The sequence below is a fragment of the Podarcis raffonei genome, chromosome 1, assembly GCF_027172205.1.
Source record: "Podarcis raffonei isolate rPodRaf1 chromosome 1, rPodRaf1.pri, whole genome shotgun sequence".
NCBI lineage: Eukaryota > Metazoa > Chordata > Lepidosauria > Squamata > Lacertidae > Podarcis > Podarcis raffonei.
The window spans coordinates 41,875,484-41,894,711 of NC_070602.1; the positions used below are offsets into that span (position 1 = coordinate 41,875,484).

A 19,228-nucleotide genomic window follows, 5' to 3' on the forward strand; every position below is an offset into this window, starting at 1 on the left:
AAATGTTGGTTCAGGATACTGGCTGCGGCTCCATTTAGAACTCACATAGTCCCGGTTTAAAACAGCTGCTTTGTTTGCCAGTTTGTTTTGCTGATAGGGCTTTCTGCTCTTGTGCCTTTAGTTCCAACCAGCACGTAGCAATTCCTACATGTGTGATTTATTTATACCCATCTCTTGCCTTTCAGCTTGCTCAACTGTACAAATTCATTGAACAGAAAGGGGAGTTGCAAGATCTGATGCCATTGTTAAACACAATATTGAAGCAAAAGACGGGGGCCACCTCGCTGGTGAAACTAGGCATGAAAGAGCTTGAGGAAACAGTGGGTCTGCTAAAGAAACTTGGCATAAAAATTCAGGTTTGTAAGAGTTTTTTAAAAGCCAAAATAAATGGGTTAGAACGGTATTTCTTATGTGTCAGGCCACTGATGAATCGCAACAGATCTTCCGGATTTAATTGCCATAAAGAAAGCACCTACTGAAGCTAGTCACCTTAAGTGCGCAACATGTAAAAAAATTACAATATGTAGTATTGGGGGGCTTTTACTTTAAAGGGGGTGGGAGATCTGACCAGTTTACTTAGGTCATTAATTGAAAATGACCAGTCGATCACCAGTGCAGAGGATAAGCTTGAGACAGCTGGATAACAATAGCTCTTGCACACCCCACCCTGTGAAAAGCCAGGCAGGAGGGGATAGATACTGTTTAGGATCACTGCTGCCTTCCTTAGGGAATTTCAATTCTCATTTTAGTACCTGAAATAACTTTACATGCTTGTTAATTTGAACATTTGTACTATTTCTGCTTACTGCAGTTGCCTTAAGTCTAAGATGACAACATAAACTCAACATTTTATCTTGCAGGTATCCATAAATTTGGGGCTGGTTTATAAAATACAGCAACACAATGGAATTATTTTTCAGTTTATTGCATATATTAAACGCAGACACAGGATAGTTACTGACATTCTTGCTGCTGGGGGAAGATATGATCATTTGGTGAGTGCTTATAAATTTGTGCTTATAAGTTTAAGCTGTGATTGATACTTTTCTAGTATACCTCTGCTTTTTCTCTTCTCAGATTCCACAGTTCAGAGGCCCACAAGCAGTTGGTCCAGTTCCTTCAGCAGTTGGAGTCAGCATAGCTATAGACAGAATAAGCTCAGCAGTTTTGAGTATGGAAGAGCCTGTACGTTTGCATTCCGCTTCATTACATTTTTGAAATCATTTAAATGTAAACTCAGCAAAGAATAACAAAGCTGTAAAAGTGTTGATGTCTCTCAAACATTATCAATTACATGAAAATATAGCAAATAGTCTTAAGACTGGTAATGCTTGTTTCACTTAAGTTTTTCATTGCTGTAATTGGGGCCATGCAAATGGTGAGGGTGGAACTACCGTATTTTTCGCCCTATAGGACGCACCAGCCCATAGGACGCACCTACTTTGGGGGGGGGGGGGAAGGGGGAAAAATATTCCCCCCCAGCCGCGGCTTCAGCGCGCCCCACGCTCCGGGCAGCAGGCTGCTATCCGCAGCCTAGGGAGCCCTGCGGGAACTCCCACGGGCTCCCCAGGCTTGCTGATAGCTTCCTGAAGCCTGGAGAGCGAGAGGGGTTGGTGCGCAACGACCCCTCTCGCTCTCCAAGCTTCAGCGAAAGCCTGCATTCGCCCCATAGGACGCACACACATTTCCCCTTCATTTTTGGAGGGGGGAAAGTGCATCCTATAGGGCGAAAAATACGGTAATACCCGGGTGCTTCCAACTGTGTAACGTAGAAATGCATGTAAACCTTTTTTTTTTTTCTTTTGAGGAGAAAACAGTTAAACTCTCTGTTTCCAAAAAGTCTGTCGGCTTCTCCAAATTGTTGTTTGCCCCCAGCCTGTGCACCTTCCAAGATGTCCAAATAATTATGATTATTAACCAATAATATGGCCATTATTTAGCAGCTTGGACTGCTTTATCTCTATCAAAAGCAAAGTTCACTGCCATTCTGACTTAATTGTTTCAAAAACAGTGGTGGGGCAGTTCCTCAAGGATTCTGATCATTTGGTCCTTCCCCCCCCCTTCCTTTTCTTCCAGATTACAGTGAGCTCTTGCGACCTGTTAGTCGTTAGTGTTGGCCAAACGTCAATGGCAAGAGCTCTCAATATTGTTCAGAAGCTCTGGGCTGCAGGAATTGCAGCTGAAATCATGTACGACTGGTCCCAGGTAAATCGCCTAATATATTCATCATAGCATTCAATAACTTCCAGCTGCACAGCAGGACCCCCCCCCCCTACCCTTGATTTGTTCTGGCCCCCTGGAACAGATTTGGGGATGGTTGAGGGAGCGACTCCTGTTGTGTAACTTGTTCCACCCGTACAAGGATTTACAGTGGTACCTCAGGTTACATACACTTCAGGTTACATACTCTGCTAACCCAGAAATATTACCTCAGGTTAAGAACTTTGCTTCAGGATGAGAACAGAAATTGTGCGGTGGCGGCACTGCAGCAGGAGGCCCCATTAGCTAAAGTGGTGCTTCAGATTAAGAACAGTTTCAGGTTAAGAACGGACCTCCAGAACGAATTAAGTACTTAACCTGAGGTACCACTGTAGTTGAATCCCACCCCTTGGGTCTCACTTTAAAATTGTTGAAAGCTTATAAAGCTCAACAACATATCTTGTATGAGCACTCCTCAAGTTTGCCCAAGCAGAGAAAACTTGATACTTTTGCCTGGTATGGATTATATTTATTACATTTAAAAAAATATTTCCATTCTTCCCTGAGAACTTAGAGGGGTGCAAAATTATCCCTCCTCCCCTCCCCGCCCTTATCCCCACGGCAACTCTGTGAAGTAGATCAAGCTGAATGACAGTGACTGGCCCAAGCAAGCTTTGTGGGAAGGGAGGGATTTGAACCCGCCTCTCCTCAGTTCAAGTGCATCATTCTCAGCCACACTGCCTTTCTGTGTGTCTATCCAGAAAACATTCGGTGCTGTGAAATCTAATCTTTATTTTTTGTGTAATTTGTGATCGTTTCAGTCCCAGGAGGAACTGCAGGAATATTGCAGGTGTTCCGGGATCACCTACGTGGCCCTCGTTTCTGATAAAGAAGGAAATCATATAAAGGTAAAAAGTGCCTGAGTTGCATCTTTCCCCTTCTGCTTTTCTTTGCTTGTTTTTCCTGCCCTGTTTCCTCACACTCCCAAATGTTGCGGCGCTCTTTTGCACGGCGTTGTCTGAGAGCCACCTCGCTGATGATGCTTAAAGGAGGTCTAAATCTGGTCAGTGTCTGGATGGGAGTAATACAAAGGGGAATCAAACACCTGTTTTGCATTTTTGTAGGTGAAATCGTTTGAGAAGGAAAGGCAGACAGAGAAAAGGATTTTGGAATCTGATCTAGTAGATCATCTGGCTCAGAAACTGAGGACCAAATTCTGTGATGAAAGAAGCAACAGGTAGCTATAATGCATAGTAACTTGGGGAAATAAGACACTAATTGCAGTAGGAGTAGGAGTAAAATTTGTATGCCACTTTTCCATATAAATGTGTTCCAAGGTGGCTCACAACAGAACAAAAACACAAATCAGTACACTGTTACAATAACAATCAAATGCAAAATCATTTCAAAACACAAGGCCACAAATACCACATTTTGATTATATGTGTTTGTGTGTGTTTTAGACAGTCACAGGCATAATCCTTCCAGCGGTGTTGTTAGGCTCTGGTGCAGTTCACTGAACAGCAGCCTTCCTGGTTGATTTTGCAAACAGCTCAGGATAAATAAGTGCATATTGTTTGGAGTAAAATACAGAAGTTGTCATGTGTTGAACAGCATAACAATTTATCACATCACCTTTTGATTTATTACCTAAATTGGCGATCATGTGGAAGGGGCATCTGAACTGCCACTTCCAGAGCAATTCTGGCTCACATTAGCCAGGGCCATACTTTGGTCCCCCTCCAGTTCCTTAGTTTTTCAACCCTGCACCATTGGTTCCTCCCTCTATCCCAGGTGTTGCAAAGCTAGGCAGTCATCAGACATCTCTCATGAATCTAGAGATCCAGTGGATCAAAGACTGCCTGTCACCCCCTTGAATGCCCTATTTGGGGCCTTACCACCACCAAAAGAACTTCCAGTAGCAGATCTTCACCTGCAGACCTATTCAGAGGTGTAGTAGGAGACACTTCCCTCCACCAGTGAAGCTAGTTGCTCCTAACCCTTTCTAGCCAGCAAATCTGAGGAAGGATGGTTCCATTGTTCAAAATGTCTTACTTTTATGTAATATTGAAGAAAGCAGTTCATAATAGCAAATGTTTTGAGCAACCTGCTTGCTCTGTTTTTGTTTTAGGGAAATTTCTGATAATCTGCCAGCACCAAATCTAAAAGGATCATTTTCTAATACTTCAGGTATGTACTTTATACATAGGTATATACTAACGGTTAGACTATATATTAATTTAGTAGTGTTCATTGCACAGATCATGTACGTTACAGCAGATGCTGCACATTAATTGTATATTGAACACAGCTAGTTTTATATTTTAGCAAGTTCTTCTGTGGAAAATGCAGTTCTTTGGCACCTAAATTATATATATATTTCAGGACCTACCCTGCTCTTTCACTGATTTTAATATTGTATATATAAATTGTTGTAACCACCTTGGGACCTCTTGCTGAAGGGCAGATATGAAGTCTCATCTAAAAGTGAAACCTAGTTGTTTATGTGTGTATTCACACACACAACTATTCTTGTAGTTGCAAGAAACTACAATAGTTCAGTGCAGGCTAGCATTAAAAATGCTTTCAAGGACATAAAACATGAAGACTTGTTATATAGCTTTTTAGTCTCTTTTAAGTGTGCATGTGTAAGAGAGGTGTTTCTAACTAAATATTTTGAATCATCTTAGGTTTGTCTGAGCCACATGGAACTGTAGTGGTACCAAATGTCTGCATTGTACCATCAGAGAAGTTGTCTGCAAGTGCCAGGCGGCGCTATGAAGTTCAGGTATCATGAATGCAGCTCTCCTTTTAGTAGCTACATCACAATGTTTCCGAAGCAGTGAGGTCTCACCACAAATGTTGTATGTGTCAGGGACACAGAAAAGAAGATAGGAAGCTGACTTGCACCAAATCAGACCTTCACAAGTCAGACAGGCTCAGTACTGCTTACACCAGGATATGACTTCCAAAAGTTGTTGAGACTCCAGTTCCCCTAATTCTTGACAATCGACCATGCTCTGTGGGGCTGAGAGGAGCTGGAGTACAGCAACATCTGAAGGGGCAGAGGTTCCCCATCTCACGCCTACATTTACTAGCAGAGTCTCTCCAGTTTCAGACATGAACATTTCCCAGCCCTGCCTGGAGATGCCAGGGATTAAACCGAAGACCATCTGCATGGAAAGCAAGTGCACATGGCTGAAATTTGCCACATGAAACCTTGCCTGCCAGGCTGCTAGTTGTCTTAAAATGCCTAGCTTCAAACTAATACATAGCCCTTAAGCTTCATCATTTCAGCCGGCTTAAGCATACTGAACTCCATCTTGGATTGTGGTTTCTCTTCAGGGTTCTGTTGCTAAATAGGTTGCCAGCAAGGTGCTTCACATTATTTCCCAACTTGCGAATGTGATTAAGAAGCAATACTGACAACTTAAGTCTGTTGAATCTTCTTTGCTTTTATATTGTTTTGAAGAATAAATATAGAGGCATGTGTGCATCAAAATATCCATGATTATGAGAGGCGTGCAATTCACATTGCCGCTCACCATCCTAGTGAATGGAGTTGTTTGGAAGGCTTTTTCAGGACAGAGTCAATAATATTTGCACACAAGGGGGAGCTGTTTTTATTTTAAGGATTTATACCCAGCCCTTTGAACACTTTAAACAATCTAATTTGTAGAATGCATTGTGTGGGTGGACGTGCAAGTGGATATGCAGTTAAACCCCCTGCACACCTGGCTGCTGGATGTTTGATATACATGTGGATTTTCATGTTGATGCTTCTGGAAAACACTGTATCATGTAGCACAGTTCAGTGAGAGAGACTTGGCTTGAGAGTACAGTGAACCCTCCAGATACAAACTTAATTCGTTCCAGGGGTCTGTTCGCACCCCAAAAATTACATAAATATAGGCATGCTTCTGCACACACACATGGCGCATTTGAGCGCTTCTGCGCATGCGCACGGTGAAACCAGGAAGTATAAAATTCCGGGTTTGCCATGGCTGTAACCCGAAGATTCTGTATCCAGAGGGATACGTAAGTAGAGGTACGACTGTATACAGTTCAACAGGATTGCTTGTTTTTGTTTTGATATGAAAAGGAATCATCAGCTTTGTCTATATGTGCATCTTTAAAACCAAATGTAATTTCCAGGTACAAACCAAACTCCAGACCTGCATTGCTGCTCTGCAACAGAAAAGTGAAGTTGAAATTTTAGCAGTAAGTAACTTTGTTGTGGAAATTAAATGTATGCCACCTTGAGCTCCTTGGGAGAAAAAGATGAGATATAAATGCAATAAATAAATTTAGGGGAAAACAGAGGAACAAAGTGTTCAAGTTATTATTCCCATTTCCCCTTTCCAATTTAATTTTATTTCCAAGGCCATGCAGTCTTTAGAATTTCAAATTTAGATGAAAGATTTGAGAAGTTCAAAGTGGAATAACTCAAATGCAACTTGCTTTTCATACATATTCCAAACTTACATTGATTTAATTTTTGTTTTTCCTGCAGGTGGATCTGCCGAAGGAATCTATAATGCACTTTTTATCATTAGAGGTAAAAAAAAAACTATGACTGTCTAGTTCTTACTGAAAGCCCATGCTAACTTAAATAGGCTTGAAATTCCCACTTGTCAGGTACAGCAAGGAAAGCAATATTTCCCTCTGTAGAATTTATGCCCACTTAGAGCCAAACATCTACAGAAAGGTTATGTATAACTGTCCCCACAACCCAATCTCCCCCTTTCCAAGTTTCCTGTCAAAACAGACCAGGACTTTTATATACACTACACTGCGGGAAGAGCCTATGACAACAATCAAGCTTACATTCTCAACACAGTGCACACTATCATACCAACATATTAGGTGCTCAGCGTATTACACACCATTCCTACTCCACAATAAAATATTTGCCAGTTAATTACTATTTCCTCTTCTCAGTGTGATGCAGATGAACAAACCTTCTATTCAACTGTCAAACAGCTGATGTCACGATTGCCGAAACAAAGATACATTGAACTAATTTGCGATGAAATCCACAATATTAAAATGAAAAAAAGGTAAGCATACTTGTAAGCATGATTAGATGGCGTGGAATTCTCATATGGAAACCTACAAGTCATTTTGCAAATTTCATTAAGGGTCAGGCAATATGCCACACCGATAGGGATAGTCAGATAAAGGCTCATTCAGTTCACAGGGTCCTCTCCTATTCCTCCCTGCCACAGGACCAGAAAGAGGACTTCTGCAGTTTACTTGTGGCTTCAAAAAATCTCAGCTTACTGTTTTGTGTGAACCAGGAATCCTGGTTTACAACAAACAACAGTTGCTTGGCTTGTTAAACCATTGGGCTGTATCCCAACAAAGTCATCACATTAGCATCAGGACTTCCTCTTCCCTTATACCCAACGCCAGTATGATGATTTGACAGGAAGGAAATAAAAGTGCAGCGTAGAACCTTCATCCATAAGAGTGGCTGCTGTATATGAGCATAATTCATTCAATACCCTGTGGTCAGTATTTGAAGGAATAGAGTGTTTGTCAGCCAGTGAAATTAAGGTGTCTACTTTCTCTTGTAAGAGCGGATTATCCAAGCTATTGAATATTCTAAATGACTGGGAGTAATACTTTAAATGTTCTGCCTTTTTCTTTCTTGCAGAGTGCCTGTGCTTATCCTCTACACCTACAGAGATGACTATTACAAAATTATATTTTAGTACTGAATGTTCAAAGAGAATGAACTGGAATACTACTTGGAACCAATACATGCTTCCAATCACGCTAATGTGAAGAAATGTTTTGCGCACACTTCTTACAGGGACTGTGTTGGGACAACTTTTGAAGTATTAAGGATTTAGCTCCTGTGCCATACTTCCTTTACCTCCTTTAAAGCTGTAAATCTTTCCAGAATGTATTGTACTTTTTTTTTATAAAGTCCTGTTTGATTATCTTGCTGTACTGCTGTCATTGTTTCAAGCAAAGCAGTGGGTGGAAGATTCAACTAGTGACTTAAACAAGAGTTTTAGTATCCGTAGCACCAAGCCCTAGAACCAACCCCCCTTCCTTGTCTGAAGGAGTCTTCTCATTCATCACGAGCACATGGCTGCAATCTATAGTGGCAGAAAACCCTCCCCCTTATTAGGATCTAAATTGCTTTCTACTTGCCACTACTGCTGGCCCTGAACTTGAAGGGTGAAGAGAGTGGCCCTCAATTACTGCAGAGAGCAAGCAGCAGAGGCCACAAGTTCCAATTTTGCCAAAAATTTCCTACACAGCCCAGTAAGGAACCTGCCCTCTAAGCACTGTCTCTCTTTCTGTTGGCAAAAATCCACTACTGTAAATGGGAGTATTCATTGGGGATAGATCAGGGCTGACAAGGTAACATTTAGAGTATCCCTATGAGGTTTGCCATGAGGTTTGGAATCCAACATTGGAGGACTGCCAGTTAGCTGCCCAATTGACACCATAAGGACTGCTAAGCAATCTAGTTCTAGCTTGCTGAGAGAAGAGTCATACTAACAACTGTGACCCAAGTTCATCCATTTTAAATCCAGCAGTCTCAAATACAATGTAGGTTTCCTATTGTGTTTCCTGTACACATCCAACCTATGTGTACCGTATTTTTTGCACCATAACACTCACTTTTTTCCTCCTAAAAAGTAAGGGGAAATGTCTGTGCGTGTTATAGATAGATAGATAGATTCTTTATTGTCATTACACACGTGCAACATTGCACAAGTGCAACGAAATTGGATGCCATCCCTTAAAAACAACAAAAGCAAAACAACAACAACAACCAACAAACCACATTCCAGCCACACCCACACCCATCAATCTCCCAGGTCACACTATCGAGTTACAGCATTCAAAAGGGCCACAGCTCTCGGGTAAAAACTGTTTTTCAGTCTATTTGTCCTTGACTTGATGTTTCTATATCTCCTGCCAGAAGGCAGTAGTGCAAACAGACTGTATCCCGGGTGAGATGAATCCTGCAGGATGTTGTTTGCTTTCCTAAGACAACTGGAACCGTACAATTCTTCCAAAGATGGGAGAGGTTGACCAATAATCCTTTGTGCTGTGGTTATGACCTTCTGGAGCACCTTCCTCTCCCTAGCTGTACAACTGGAGGGAATGCCTACGGGTGGCATACCTACGGATTTTCCTCTTCTAAAAACTACGTGCGTGTTATGGTCGGGTGCGTGTTATAGAGCGAAAAATACGGTAAGTACAATTAGAAACCCGTAATACTGACTGTAATGGAATGTACTTTATACAAGGATAGTTCAGTACAGCCTCTCTTGCAATAGGTACATGTTCTTAAGAATGACTCCTGCTAATAGTTTCATCTAATTGAAGGAAGAAAGTTTTACTGTTCTTTAACTGCTCCAGCGGGAAGGTAAACGGCGTTTCCGTGCACTGCTCTGGTTCGCCAGAAGTGGCTTAGTCAAGCTGGCCACATGACCCGGAAGCTGTACGCCGGCTCCCTCGGCCAATAAAGCGAGATGAGCACCGCAACCCCAGAGTCGGTCACAACTGGATCTAATGGTCAGGGGTCCCTTTACCTTTAAGTCATTTATGCATCTTAAATTTGGATTCATTGTTCTTCAAGAAGCTAGCAGCACTGGCTAGAGTTAATATTCTACCATTATTACCTGAAGATCGTTCCAGCAATGCACAATCTAAATCTTACTTGCCACACCACAATTAAGCAACAAAATAAATTTAACTTAATTGCCTCGCACCATGCTGCACAGGAGTTCTGTCAATGCAAAAGTATCTGTCACTGCAGTACAAATACTGAAAAAGGATGTTAAACACAAGCATACTAAAAGTGATTTAGAACAGGAGTCATAAACTATTTAAAGTCAAGTTTTCAATGCAGATTGCAGCACAATTTCTTGTCAAATTCTTGTGGCTCACAAAGGTGTTGACCTCCAACTTAACTCCAATCATAAAAAAACCTTGAAGCTGTTAATAAGAGAAACACCAAAGCAAATTGTTATCTAGTTTCATTTCTATTGCAACTTTTGTTGTACACTAGGCCTCATTTGATCAGTCTTAAAGACAGAAAGTTTCAGTATAAGATGATTTCAAATATTAATCCTTTATTTTTGTACTATTTCACCCAAAAGATGGGTTCTCCCCAACAACCAACCACTCAGCCCAACAACAACTCAGAGCAGATACAAAATCCAACAGCATCTACAATATATGTATTGTGGTTCTATCCCACATATCACAATCCAAAGAGTGTTTTCAATTTAAGATGTCTAGATTCTGGCTATCCACCAGAAGTAAGGTCAAAAGTTAAGTAACAACATAAAGAAAAAACTGTTTACATGCTAGAATTCAGATCCACTGTAGGGGTAGAAACATTCTGTATTGTCACTGTGTTGCTTTGCTTTTCTTATTTTTGCTTTTCTTGTCTTTTTTCTTTAAACCGTCCATGTTAGCTCTGAGCAAATTTGAATAAGCCTGCAACCAAAACAATCAAAACATTTCAGAGAATGCATTCAAATTCCATAGAAGGATTACAAACAGTAGCAATTCATTTGCAGAATTAAAATATTGTAGTTAGAAGTGCCCATCTTTCTCAGAGTGCCGCACTTCATTTATTGATTTTGTAATTTGAAGTTAATCCATAAAATGTTCTGAAATGGAAGTAAATCCGGTATACACTTACCATCTGGAATTTGTTGACTTCCTTTGAACTCACCTATAAAAAATTAGTCATATGTTATTTTAAAAATTACAAGATATAATGTCAACAACCTCTTCAAGAACTAGTCCCAGTGACCACCGCTTTTAGCTGAATAAATCAAATTATAGTCTAATAAAGGTTAGAGCAACTTTGTGGTTTAATGCCATGAATTGAGCTTTGGGGAAACGGGGAAAATTGCTTCTCAAAGAGCTTCAGATAGCAACTTGAAAGGTTATGGAACTGAAAAAAAGACTTCCCAAATGAATTTTTAAAGCAAGTCTCAAATTTTAAACTGCCATTGGCTAAATTCTCTCTTTTTGATATGCAGTACCTTGGAAAGAATTGCACTAATCAATGTTGCAAGCAAATGGCATTCCTATTTATTGTGTTTTGCTGCTGTTCTTTTGTTTCCAGGTAACCTAGCAACAAAGGACTCTACCAACTGCTAATTTTGTGACTCTCCTTGCCAATGGAATTAAGATCTTTAGGAACTGCACTTTAATCCTTATGACAGTGGAACCATATAGTCTCAAGGATGAACATACTGAATCTACATATAAACACTTAAAATAAGGTTGATTAAACAAAATTAATTTGTGACAATTGGCAAGTAATTTCTTGCCCACACTAAAAAGAAATTTCCATTTATCTTCAGTCATGTTAGGACCCAACTGAGTGAAGCCTACCTAGTACCTACCACTGTGCTTATCTTTTTCTTCCCATCTGTTGCTCTAAGAAGACATTTGTTGTCTACAGGTTCAAAGCCCTCAATATGGCCCTTTCGTGGGATGGGTCTTGTCCGACCATCATCTATATTAAACAGAAGCATTAAACATATATACATATACAACATCCAACGGTGGCAAAAGAACGCTGAAATGCAGGTTTGTACTTTTACAGCTTTGAAGTTTGTGTCAAAGATTAGGAAAATTCTGAATGTGGAAACTGAGAAACAATAGCGTTGCTATGTTTAAATTGGACACAAACGTGTTTGTGGTTTTTTAAAGTGTACAATGGCTACGGTTAGATGCAAGCAAACAGTCATCTCATCCCCCAATCCCACTAAGAGTCCCTCAAATATCTGGCTTAAAAGCAAACACTGAGGAATAAGGGAAGGTATGGCCAACCTAGCCTAGTTTTTAATGATTCAGGCATGGAGTGGAGGGTAGGAATCAGCTCAGAAGTGGCAGCAACGGACTGCTCAAAAAGATCGCTACTGCCACATTAATTCTTCCAACGACTCCACAGCAACCTCTTAGTTCTTTCTTGGGTACCTCCCCTCCAATATGGTTGCTCAGACCAGAATGGTTTTTTTTCCTAAAAGTCTTTAAAGATTTTATTTGGCTTTGCTTTGGGGCTCCAATGTGCAAACAGCTGCGAGTTGAGGTTTTGTATTTACAGTGGTACCTTGGGTTACATACGCTTCAGGTTACAGACTCCACTAACCCAGAAATAATACCTCATGTTAAGAACTTTACTTCAGGATGAGAACAGAAATCATGCTCCGGCGGCGTGGCGGCAGCGGGAGGCCCCATTAGCTAAAGTGGAGCTTCAGGTGAAGAACAGTTTCAGGTTAAGAACGGACCTCCAGAATGAATTAAGTTCTTAACCCGAGGTACCACTGTACTGTGCTAAAAGAGGATCTCATCAATTTTATACCCCCATCTACTGTTCTCTGCTCCTAACTCTGGGATGGAGCAGGCTATAGAGGAAAAGTGTGGTTGCTTCTTTGTAGACTTGGCTGGCAGAGACCTGCACTTAGGGTGGGAGCTCTACCGTAGTGGATGCCCAAACTACAGGGCACTTCTGCAGGCACTTTTCCTGCTGAGGGCATTCTACAAAAGCTCAGAACAGGTTGTTTTGGATAGGGCACTGGAGACTTTGAATCTATGTTAGGGACCTGATCAGCTGTGCCACCTGCTCCCTCCCTTCTGAGTTGGCAAGACGTAGGATATGACAGTGTACTCACTGCTCTGCACCTCCCAGTCCCGCATTTAGAATTTCCTCAATCTAGCAAAAATAAAGCATGTATTAAAGAAGCTGAGAGCTACAGATAAGGGTTTTCTCTGACTAACCACACATTTTTCAGTTCTCATACATGCCCATTTCAGCATTACTTCATTTATGCTAACAACTGCAGTACAAACTGGCTCACGTCATGACGCTTTTTTTTTTTTAGGGGCGATATTGAAAAACAAAGTACTGGCATATCCACCATGCACAACTGCTGAAATAGTTAACATAATACTTACATTTCTTTAGCGTGATATAGACGCTGCCTGTGCTCCTACATTTTTGAAACAATCTTGTAAGCTCCGTCAGAAACTGCAAACGAGAAACCCGTTTTCTGATTAAGAACAATCGCGGATGAATGACGTTTATGGAATTCGTAACACAATCAGGAGCTGGGAAACAACCCTTGTTTTCTTTATTTCCTCATTGCAGTTTCCAGTGATGCCATCCGATTGCAATGCCTGAATTTTTGGGTCTCTATCCCCACCTTCACAAAGCAGCAATTTATCAGGGCTGATAAATCCCTCCCTCCCCCACCCCCAGCCCCCAAAAGGTGGGAATCCTGGCTGGTCTTCGTTTAAGAAACCAGGGGCGATACGCCTGAGAAATGAATGGATCTTGGTTTAACTAAGCGAGGGTAACGCAACTCGGGGGTTCATTAAAGCGAGCCAGGATCTCCGCACCGGAATCCTCACGAGAGGCACCGCCACGTTCAGGAACTGCCATGCCGCCCCCCGTCCCCCCTGAGGCGGCCAATCACAGAAAACGGGTGGGTGGACCCGCCCGGCTCTGCCTACCCGGCCCGCGACCCCCAACTCAAGGGACCCAGGGCCAAGGGACCCAGGAAAACGCGAGGCCGCGGCACCTGCTCGCTCTCCAGCAGCACCATAGCCGGCTCCTTTGCTCGCTCGCTCAGCGCCTGCAAAAGCCCCGTCACAATTCCGCGGAGCGAAGGAGCGGCCCGGAAACGGAAGTGCTTCTCGCCGCCACGGAGGACGCAGCGCTCGGTGCGGCTAGAGGGGAAACCCCGCCCCACTATCTGGCTCGCTGCTGCCCCCGCTCGGCTGCAAGCGGTACTGCTCCGCCGTCCCCTGGATTTATCTCCGGAGGAGCAAGCAGGGGTTTCAAACGGAGCGACCCGCGAACCTGTCAATTATAGGCTCGGTAAGGGAGGGTGAGGGCCGGATTTAGGTTTGATGAGGCCCTAAGCTACTGAAGGTAATGGGGCCCTTTATATGTCCAGCTGTCCTTTGTCAACAACAAATTTTCGCTGTTTTTTGTGTTGAATATATGCTATATGGTAATTTATGAACCTAATAGGTATCTAAAGCCATTTGCCACTGTTGCTGTATGTAGGTTTTATTTTATTTGTTTGATATCTTATGTTTTGGAAATGTACATCCACTTTTTTCCCCTTTAAATTTTTTTGGGGCCCCCAAGAGAGTGGGGCCCTTAGCTATAGCTTGTTTACCTTATACATAAATCCAGCACTGAGAAAGTGCAGCATCTTCTCCAAAGGCATCTCTGGATATTAGACTGACGTTCAAGCGCATCTGCTTCGGTTTCAAAAAACTCAGTATAAGAAGCATAATGTTTTCTAGGTCTGTCCTTCGAAATGCTGGACTTTCTTGGAAGGTTTTCCAGCCATTCCCTCCCCTTGTCGAAGGAAATGGACGGAGACGGGAGTGGAACTACACCTGATGGCTGCACATTCGGTGGAATGTCTTATTTAATTTATTATTATTATTATTATATATGTGTTTTTTCTACTGTAATGTTATGTTGTGAACCATGGGTATAGGGCGGTATACAAATAAAATAAATACTGCATATCTTAAAATTGCCTAAGATTTCAAAAAGTGAAAACCCAGACACAAAAGTTGTTGAATGGCAAAATTCAAAAAAATTAATAATGGAAATTTCAGCGATTTTCCTCCGGACACTGTCGTATTCCGGCTGTGTCCAGGAAATTTTCAGCTATGGGCTTGGCTTGCAAAAGCTGTTTTAATTTTTCTAAAACATCATGAGAACTCAAACAACTCCTTTTTGACTGACCCTTGTATCAAAATCTGCTCACATTTTGCTGTCAAAAGCAGTAGGAGGCACTGTGACCGCATAAAATAACTAAAGTTAATCCTCTCTGTCCTGAGGTGTAAGAGCATTTATAACTGGTCTTTAACTTATGTTAAAGTACTTAATGCAACTCTGCCCAGGAGGCAAAATGACAAGCATCTATCATTTTTGAGCATTCAAAGTACAAAGATGTTTTTATCTGAGATCACATTTTATGGAATGTCTTTTCCAATGACACACAATGTGTCACAAATCCTTCTGGAATTGCAATATAATATTACCTACAGCCATTCTGACAATGTTATGCTAATTATTACCATCACTTCATTGTCCATTTTCTTTCCATGGTGAGTGTGAAGTTGGGCAAAGAGCTGTTGTACGTTATGGTTTCCAAGTGGGGTCTGGGACCCATTCTCCTCCTGGTCTTAAAGGAGGAATGCCAGCTCTTTTTCTGGGCAGAGCTCTTGTGCCTTTAACAGCAGGGAGAGTATGTGAAGTTGACTGCAGCAACAAAGCAATTAATTAATAGCTTGTAAGTATGAAGGGAGCAAGGGAAATAACAGAGTTTTAGTAGTGAGTGGAAAGATATTGTCTGGATACCAGGTCTACCAGAGGATGAACATCAGGTCCACACCCTTCTTCTTTAGTGATCACTCGTAGCCAATTGTCTTCCATGAGCACGGTCATAATGATGTGTCTGTAGGTGACTGTGGAGGCCAATTCTGGATCCACAATGAGGATATATGGGAGTTGATCACAGTGAGGGTTTGCCAAACGTGCCTTCCTCTTAGCTCATTTCTCCCTTTCATCCTGAGTTTGAGTGTCTTCAAAGCCAATGACTCCTTTGGTAAAGGCTGTTCTCCAATTGGAGCACTCACAGGAAGATGATTTTGTATTTTTCATTATCTGGAAACCTAGAGTGGACCCATTCAATCGGAGACATATCAATAGACTGTTCTTACAACAGGAAGCCCGGTACATCCATTTACTTAAGACCATGACCCCATGGGTCTGAATAGCTATCAGGATTATACATCATTTCTTTAAGACCTCAAATTAAACTGCAGCTGTCCTCTGAACTTTAGAACTCTATGCCTTTAAGAAGATCTAGGGGATCTTATCTACTCCTTTAAGTGCATATAAAAGGTGATAGGCTCACTTCCAAATTGAAAACGCACAGAAAAGCTCAAGATACACATTGATCTACCCACACGTAGGTGAGGAATCATATGATTATTTGCTGCCTTAGAGTTTTTAATTTGATTCAACACATGTAATTATTAATATTGCTTATTTTCAGTTGTTATCCCTGAGAAACGTAGAAAATAACAGGATATCCAAAAGTCTTTAAACTTACACGACCCTTTAAAAATTAGGTAAGGAACCAAATGTTATATAATACTGTTTTATAATTTATGACTGTTTTATATTTTATGATAATTTAGAATTTAAATGTATTGACATGTAATATTTGATACTTCCAGCTGATGAAGGTGAATACATCGAAACAGGGCCTGGTTTCTAATGCATAATTGACTTCTGACTTCTGCTCTGTAATTGAAACTAAGACCTTCACAAGACCTCCATGTCAAATGGAGTATGGACTAACATAAACTTATCTCTACTCATAAACTCTTATCTCTAATTCTGTAACGAATTATTGTGTTATACATATCTTTATGTGTTTGAGTTTGTTATCTCTATTTGAATTTGTAATCCTTGTCAGAATACATACTTTTGAATGGATTAGATTTTGTTACTATTGACTATTGATTTGCGAGTAGGGACCACTCCCACTGTTGCAACTCACATTGGCCTGAGTTCTTGGTGTGCTTTTTTCTTGGTACAATCAACGGAACCGGCCATGGGCTGTGTCCGGCCTATGGGCCTTAGGTTGCCAACCTCTGCGTGAGACCATCAGAAAACACATATTTCCGATGGTCTTAGGAACTGAGACACCGCTCCATTATCCTTCTCCAGGTGGGTCTGCCCACATGCAGATACGCCCACATACAAGTACCTGGCGTGATGACATCATTGTGCCAACCCCATCACATACACCCCTTACAAATACAGGTGTATGTGACAGGGTTGGAGCCGTAATGTACTTATCCGGACCAGTAACATGTGTAGAGAGCAGCTACTGTGTTGAAAGCAACAGTATTGGAGATAAAATGACACTTCATGAATTATAATTATTGGGTAAATGTAAAATCGTTACGCATACTGTCGCAAAGTGTAGCAATGTAGTTTACTGTTGTTATATTAAGAATGTTACCCATGCTACACCATGCTTCAAGACAAAATTTCATTTACAGTGGTACCTCGCAAGACGAAATTAATTCGTTCTGCGAGTTTTTTCGTCTTGCGAATTTTTTGTCTTGCGAAGCACGGATTCCCTGGGTATTAACGGTTTTAAGAAAAAGGAAACAAACTCGCAAGACGTTTTCGTCTTGCGAAGCAAGCCCATAGGGAAATTCGTCTTGCGAAGCAACTCAAAAAATGAAAAACTCTTTCATCTTGCGAGTTTTTCGTCTTACGAGGCATTCGTCTTGCGAGGTACCACTGTATTTGTAATTAGAAATAAATATTTCACAATATATAATTACATATTGTTTTGTGTCTAATCACTATGCTTTAATTATGTTCAGTTTGTAACAATGAAAATACATCCTGCATATCAGATATTTACATTACGATTCATAACAGTAGCAAAATTACAGTTATGAAGTAGCAACGAAAATAATTTTATGGTTGGGGGACACCACAATATGAGGAACTGTATTAAAGGGTCGCGGCATTAGGAAGGTTGAGAACCACTGCCTTACCAGCTACTGCTGAGCATATATCTTCAAATATTTACAAAACAGGCACCCAAAAATGTCCGCAGGCTCTTCTTCATCACCTGACCCACAGAGAGAGTGAATCACTTCTACTTAACAGAATTAGGTAACCTACAATTAAGTCATTGGAATCTAAAGAAGTGGAACAAAAGGCTGTAAATGTCATTTCATTTCTTTAAAAAGAAGAAGCAGCTTAAAGAACCCCAACATCATCACAAACAGTCCTGCTGGCTCTTGGCTCCCTTTCAGAAAGCATTATTGTGTTTTATGGAACACCCATCGGAAACTGAGACGGTGTTGCATCATTATGGAATGAGAACATTCAGCTGGGAGGGTGCAGAGAAAATCAAATGTTCCTGGTGCTCTCCAAACTGATTAGGGATCAGGTTAAAGTGAGAAGGGAAGAAAAAGGCCAGGCTGAGGGCAGCGTGACTCACATGCAAGGTTGCTGGCTTTAACTCCATGGCCTTGCCCAGGAATGCCCAAGAACACTTTCTAAGCTCTGTAAACATGAGTACGTTCATGTAAACATGAACATTGCAACCTGCTCACTTCCCTTTGCTTACTTTAACTTCCTGTGCCTGCATATTGTTTTGATTGGGCCCTGTCCTGAACCAGAGTTTCATCTTGAATTTCAATGCCTGCCTACCACAGAATGCTCTGTGGACTCCCTGATTGGTTGCTGTCTGCAGGCATTTTAGGCTTGAGCCCAACAGGAGGCGCCATCAATTATCCCTTTTTGCCCTGTTCATCATGGCTCCTTGTGATCCAGATCTTCATATGGTGCCTCCTTGATACCATACCTGCATTTCAAAAACAACGAAAGCATCCTGTAGCACTTTAAAAGGCTGACAAATTCAGTATGCCACAGACCTGTCGTCTACAGGCCACTTCATCCAATGCATCTGGCTCAATCTTCTCAAAAACATTTGTTCCTTTTGTTCTTGATTACAGTTGCCTCTGAATGGCCGCTGTTCTATGGAAGGGATTTAAGCCAGGCCAGAACTTTAGATTCGCACAAGTAAAGTGGATTTGTGCAGTCTGTTGCCGTAGTTGCTATTTGAAATATACTCAAAGTTGAGTGTGGATTTCATGCCCTTTATTCAGCTCATAGTGATTGGCTAATTCCGGGATTCTCCTGTAGGCCAATCAGATTGCGGATTCACTTCCACCTAAAGCTGGATTGGGTGGCTCCTGAGGACCAATCAGACTGCTGCATTCTGGATCCTATTGTTCTAGGACCAATCAGACTGCTGCATTCTGAATCCTACTGTTCTAGGACCAATCAGACTGCTGCATTTTGGATCCTATTCAACTCAGTACATAACACCATTAATTCTATTAATTTACCCACCCTAGAAATCAAGGTTTGGTGGTTTGCAATTTCTCGGATCCTCCT

General features: G+C 41.4%; 2 protein-coding genes across 2 annotated transcripts in view; one reads left to right on the forward strand and one right to left on the reverse strand.

Annotated features, from left to right (window-relative positions):
• Nucleotides 1-8,147, forward strand: part of EIF2AK4 (eukaryotic translation initiation factor 2 alpha kinase 4) — a 39,254-nt gene extending 31,107 nt beyond the window's left edge. Inside the window, exons 28-39 of the mRNA XM_053382148.1 lie at nucleotides 186-356; nucleotides 861-995; nucleotides 1,078-1,185; nucleotides 2,077-2,205; nucleotides 3,021-3,107; nucleotides 3,324-3,436; nucleotides 4,331-4,389; nucleotides 4,890-4,987; nucleotides 6,355-6,420; nucleotides 6,713-6,757; nucleotides 7,141-7,259; nucleotides 7,859-8,147. Coding sequence (XP_053238123.1) covers nucleotides 186-356; nucleotides 861-995; nucleotides 1,078-1,185; nucleotides 2,077-2,205; nucleotides 3,021-3,107; nucleotides 3,324-3,436; nucleotides 4,331-4,389; nucleotides 4,890-4,987; nucleotides 6,355-6,420; nucleotides 6,713-6,757; nucleotides 7,141-7,259; nucleotides 7,859-7,916 — 1,188 coding nt within the window. The 3' untranslated portion in view covers nucleotides 7,917-8,147. The remainder of the gene's footprint in view (nucleotides 1-185; nucleotides 357-860; nucleotides 996-1,077; nucleotides 1,186-2,076; nucleotides 2,206-3,020; nucleotides 3,108-3,323; nucleotides 3,437-4,330; nucleotides 4,390-4,889; nucleotides 4,988-6,354; nucleotides 6,421-6,712; nucleotides 6,758-7,140; nucleotides 7,260-7,858) is intronic.
• Nucleotides 8,148-10,284: 2,137 nt separating this feature from the next.
• On the reverse strand, nucleotides 10,285-13,892 carry SRP14 (signal recognition particle 14). Its single transcript, XM_053382162.1, has 5 exons — nucleotides 13,779-13,892; nucleotides 13,153-13,225; nucleotides 11,598-11,710; nucleotides 10,883-10,915; nucleotides 10,285-10,674 (listed from the first exon to the last, which is right to left on the reverse strand). Exons 1-5 carry the CDS (start codon nucleotides 13,800-13,802, stop codon nucleotides 10,585-10,587), a joined length of 333 nt encoding a protein of 110 aa, XP_053238137.1. The 5' UTR covers nucleotides 13,803-13,892; the 3' UTR covers nucleotides 10,285-10,584.
• Between the last annotated feature and the right edge of the window lie 5,336 nt (nucleotides 13,893-19,228).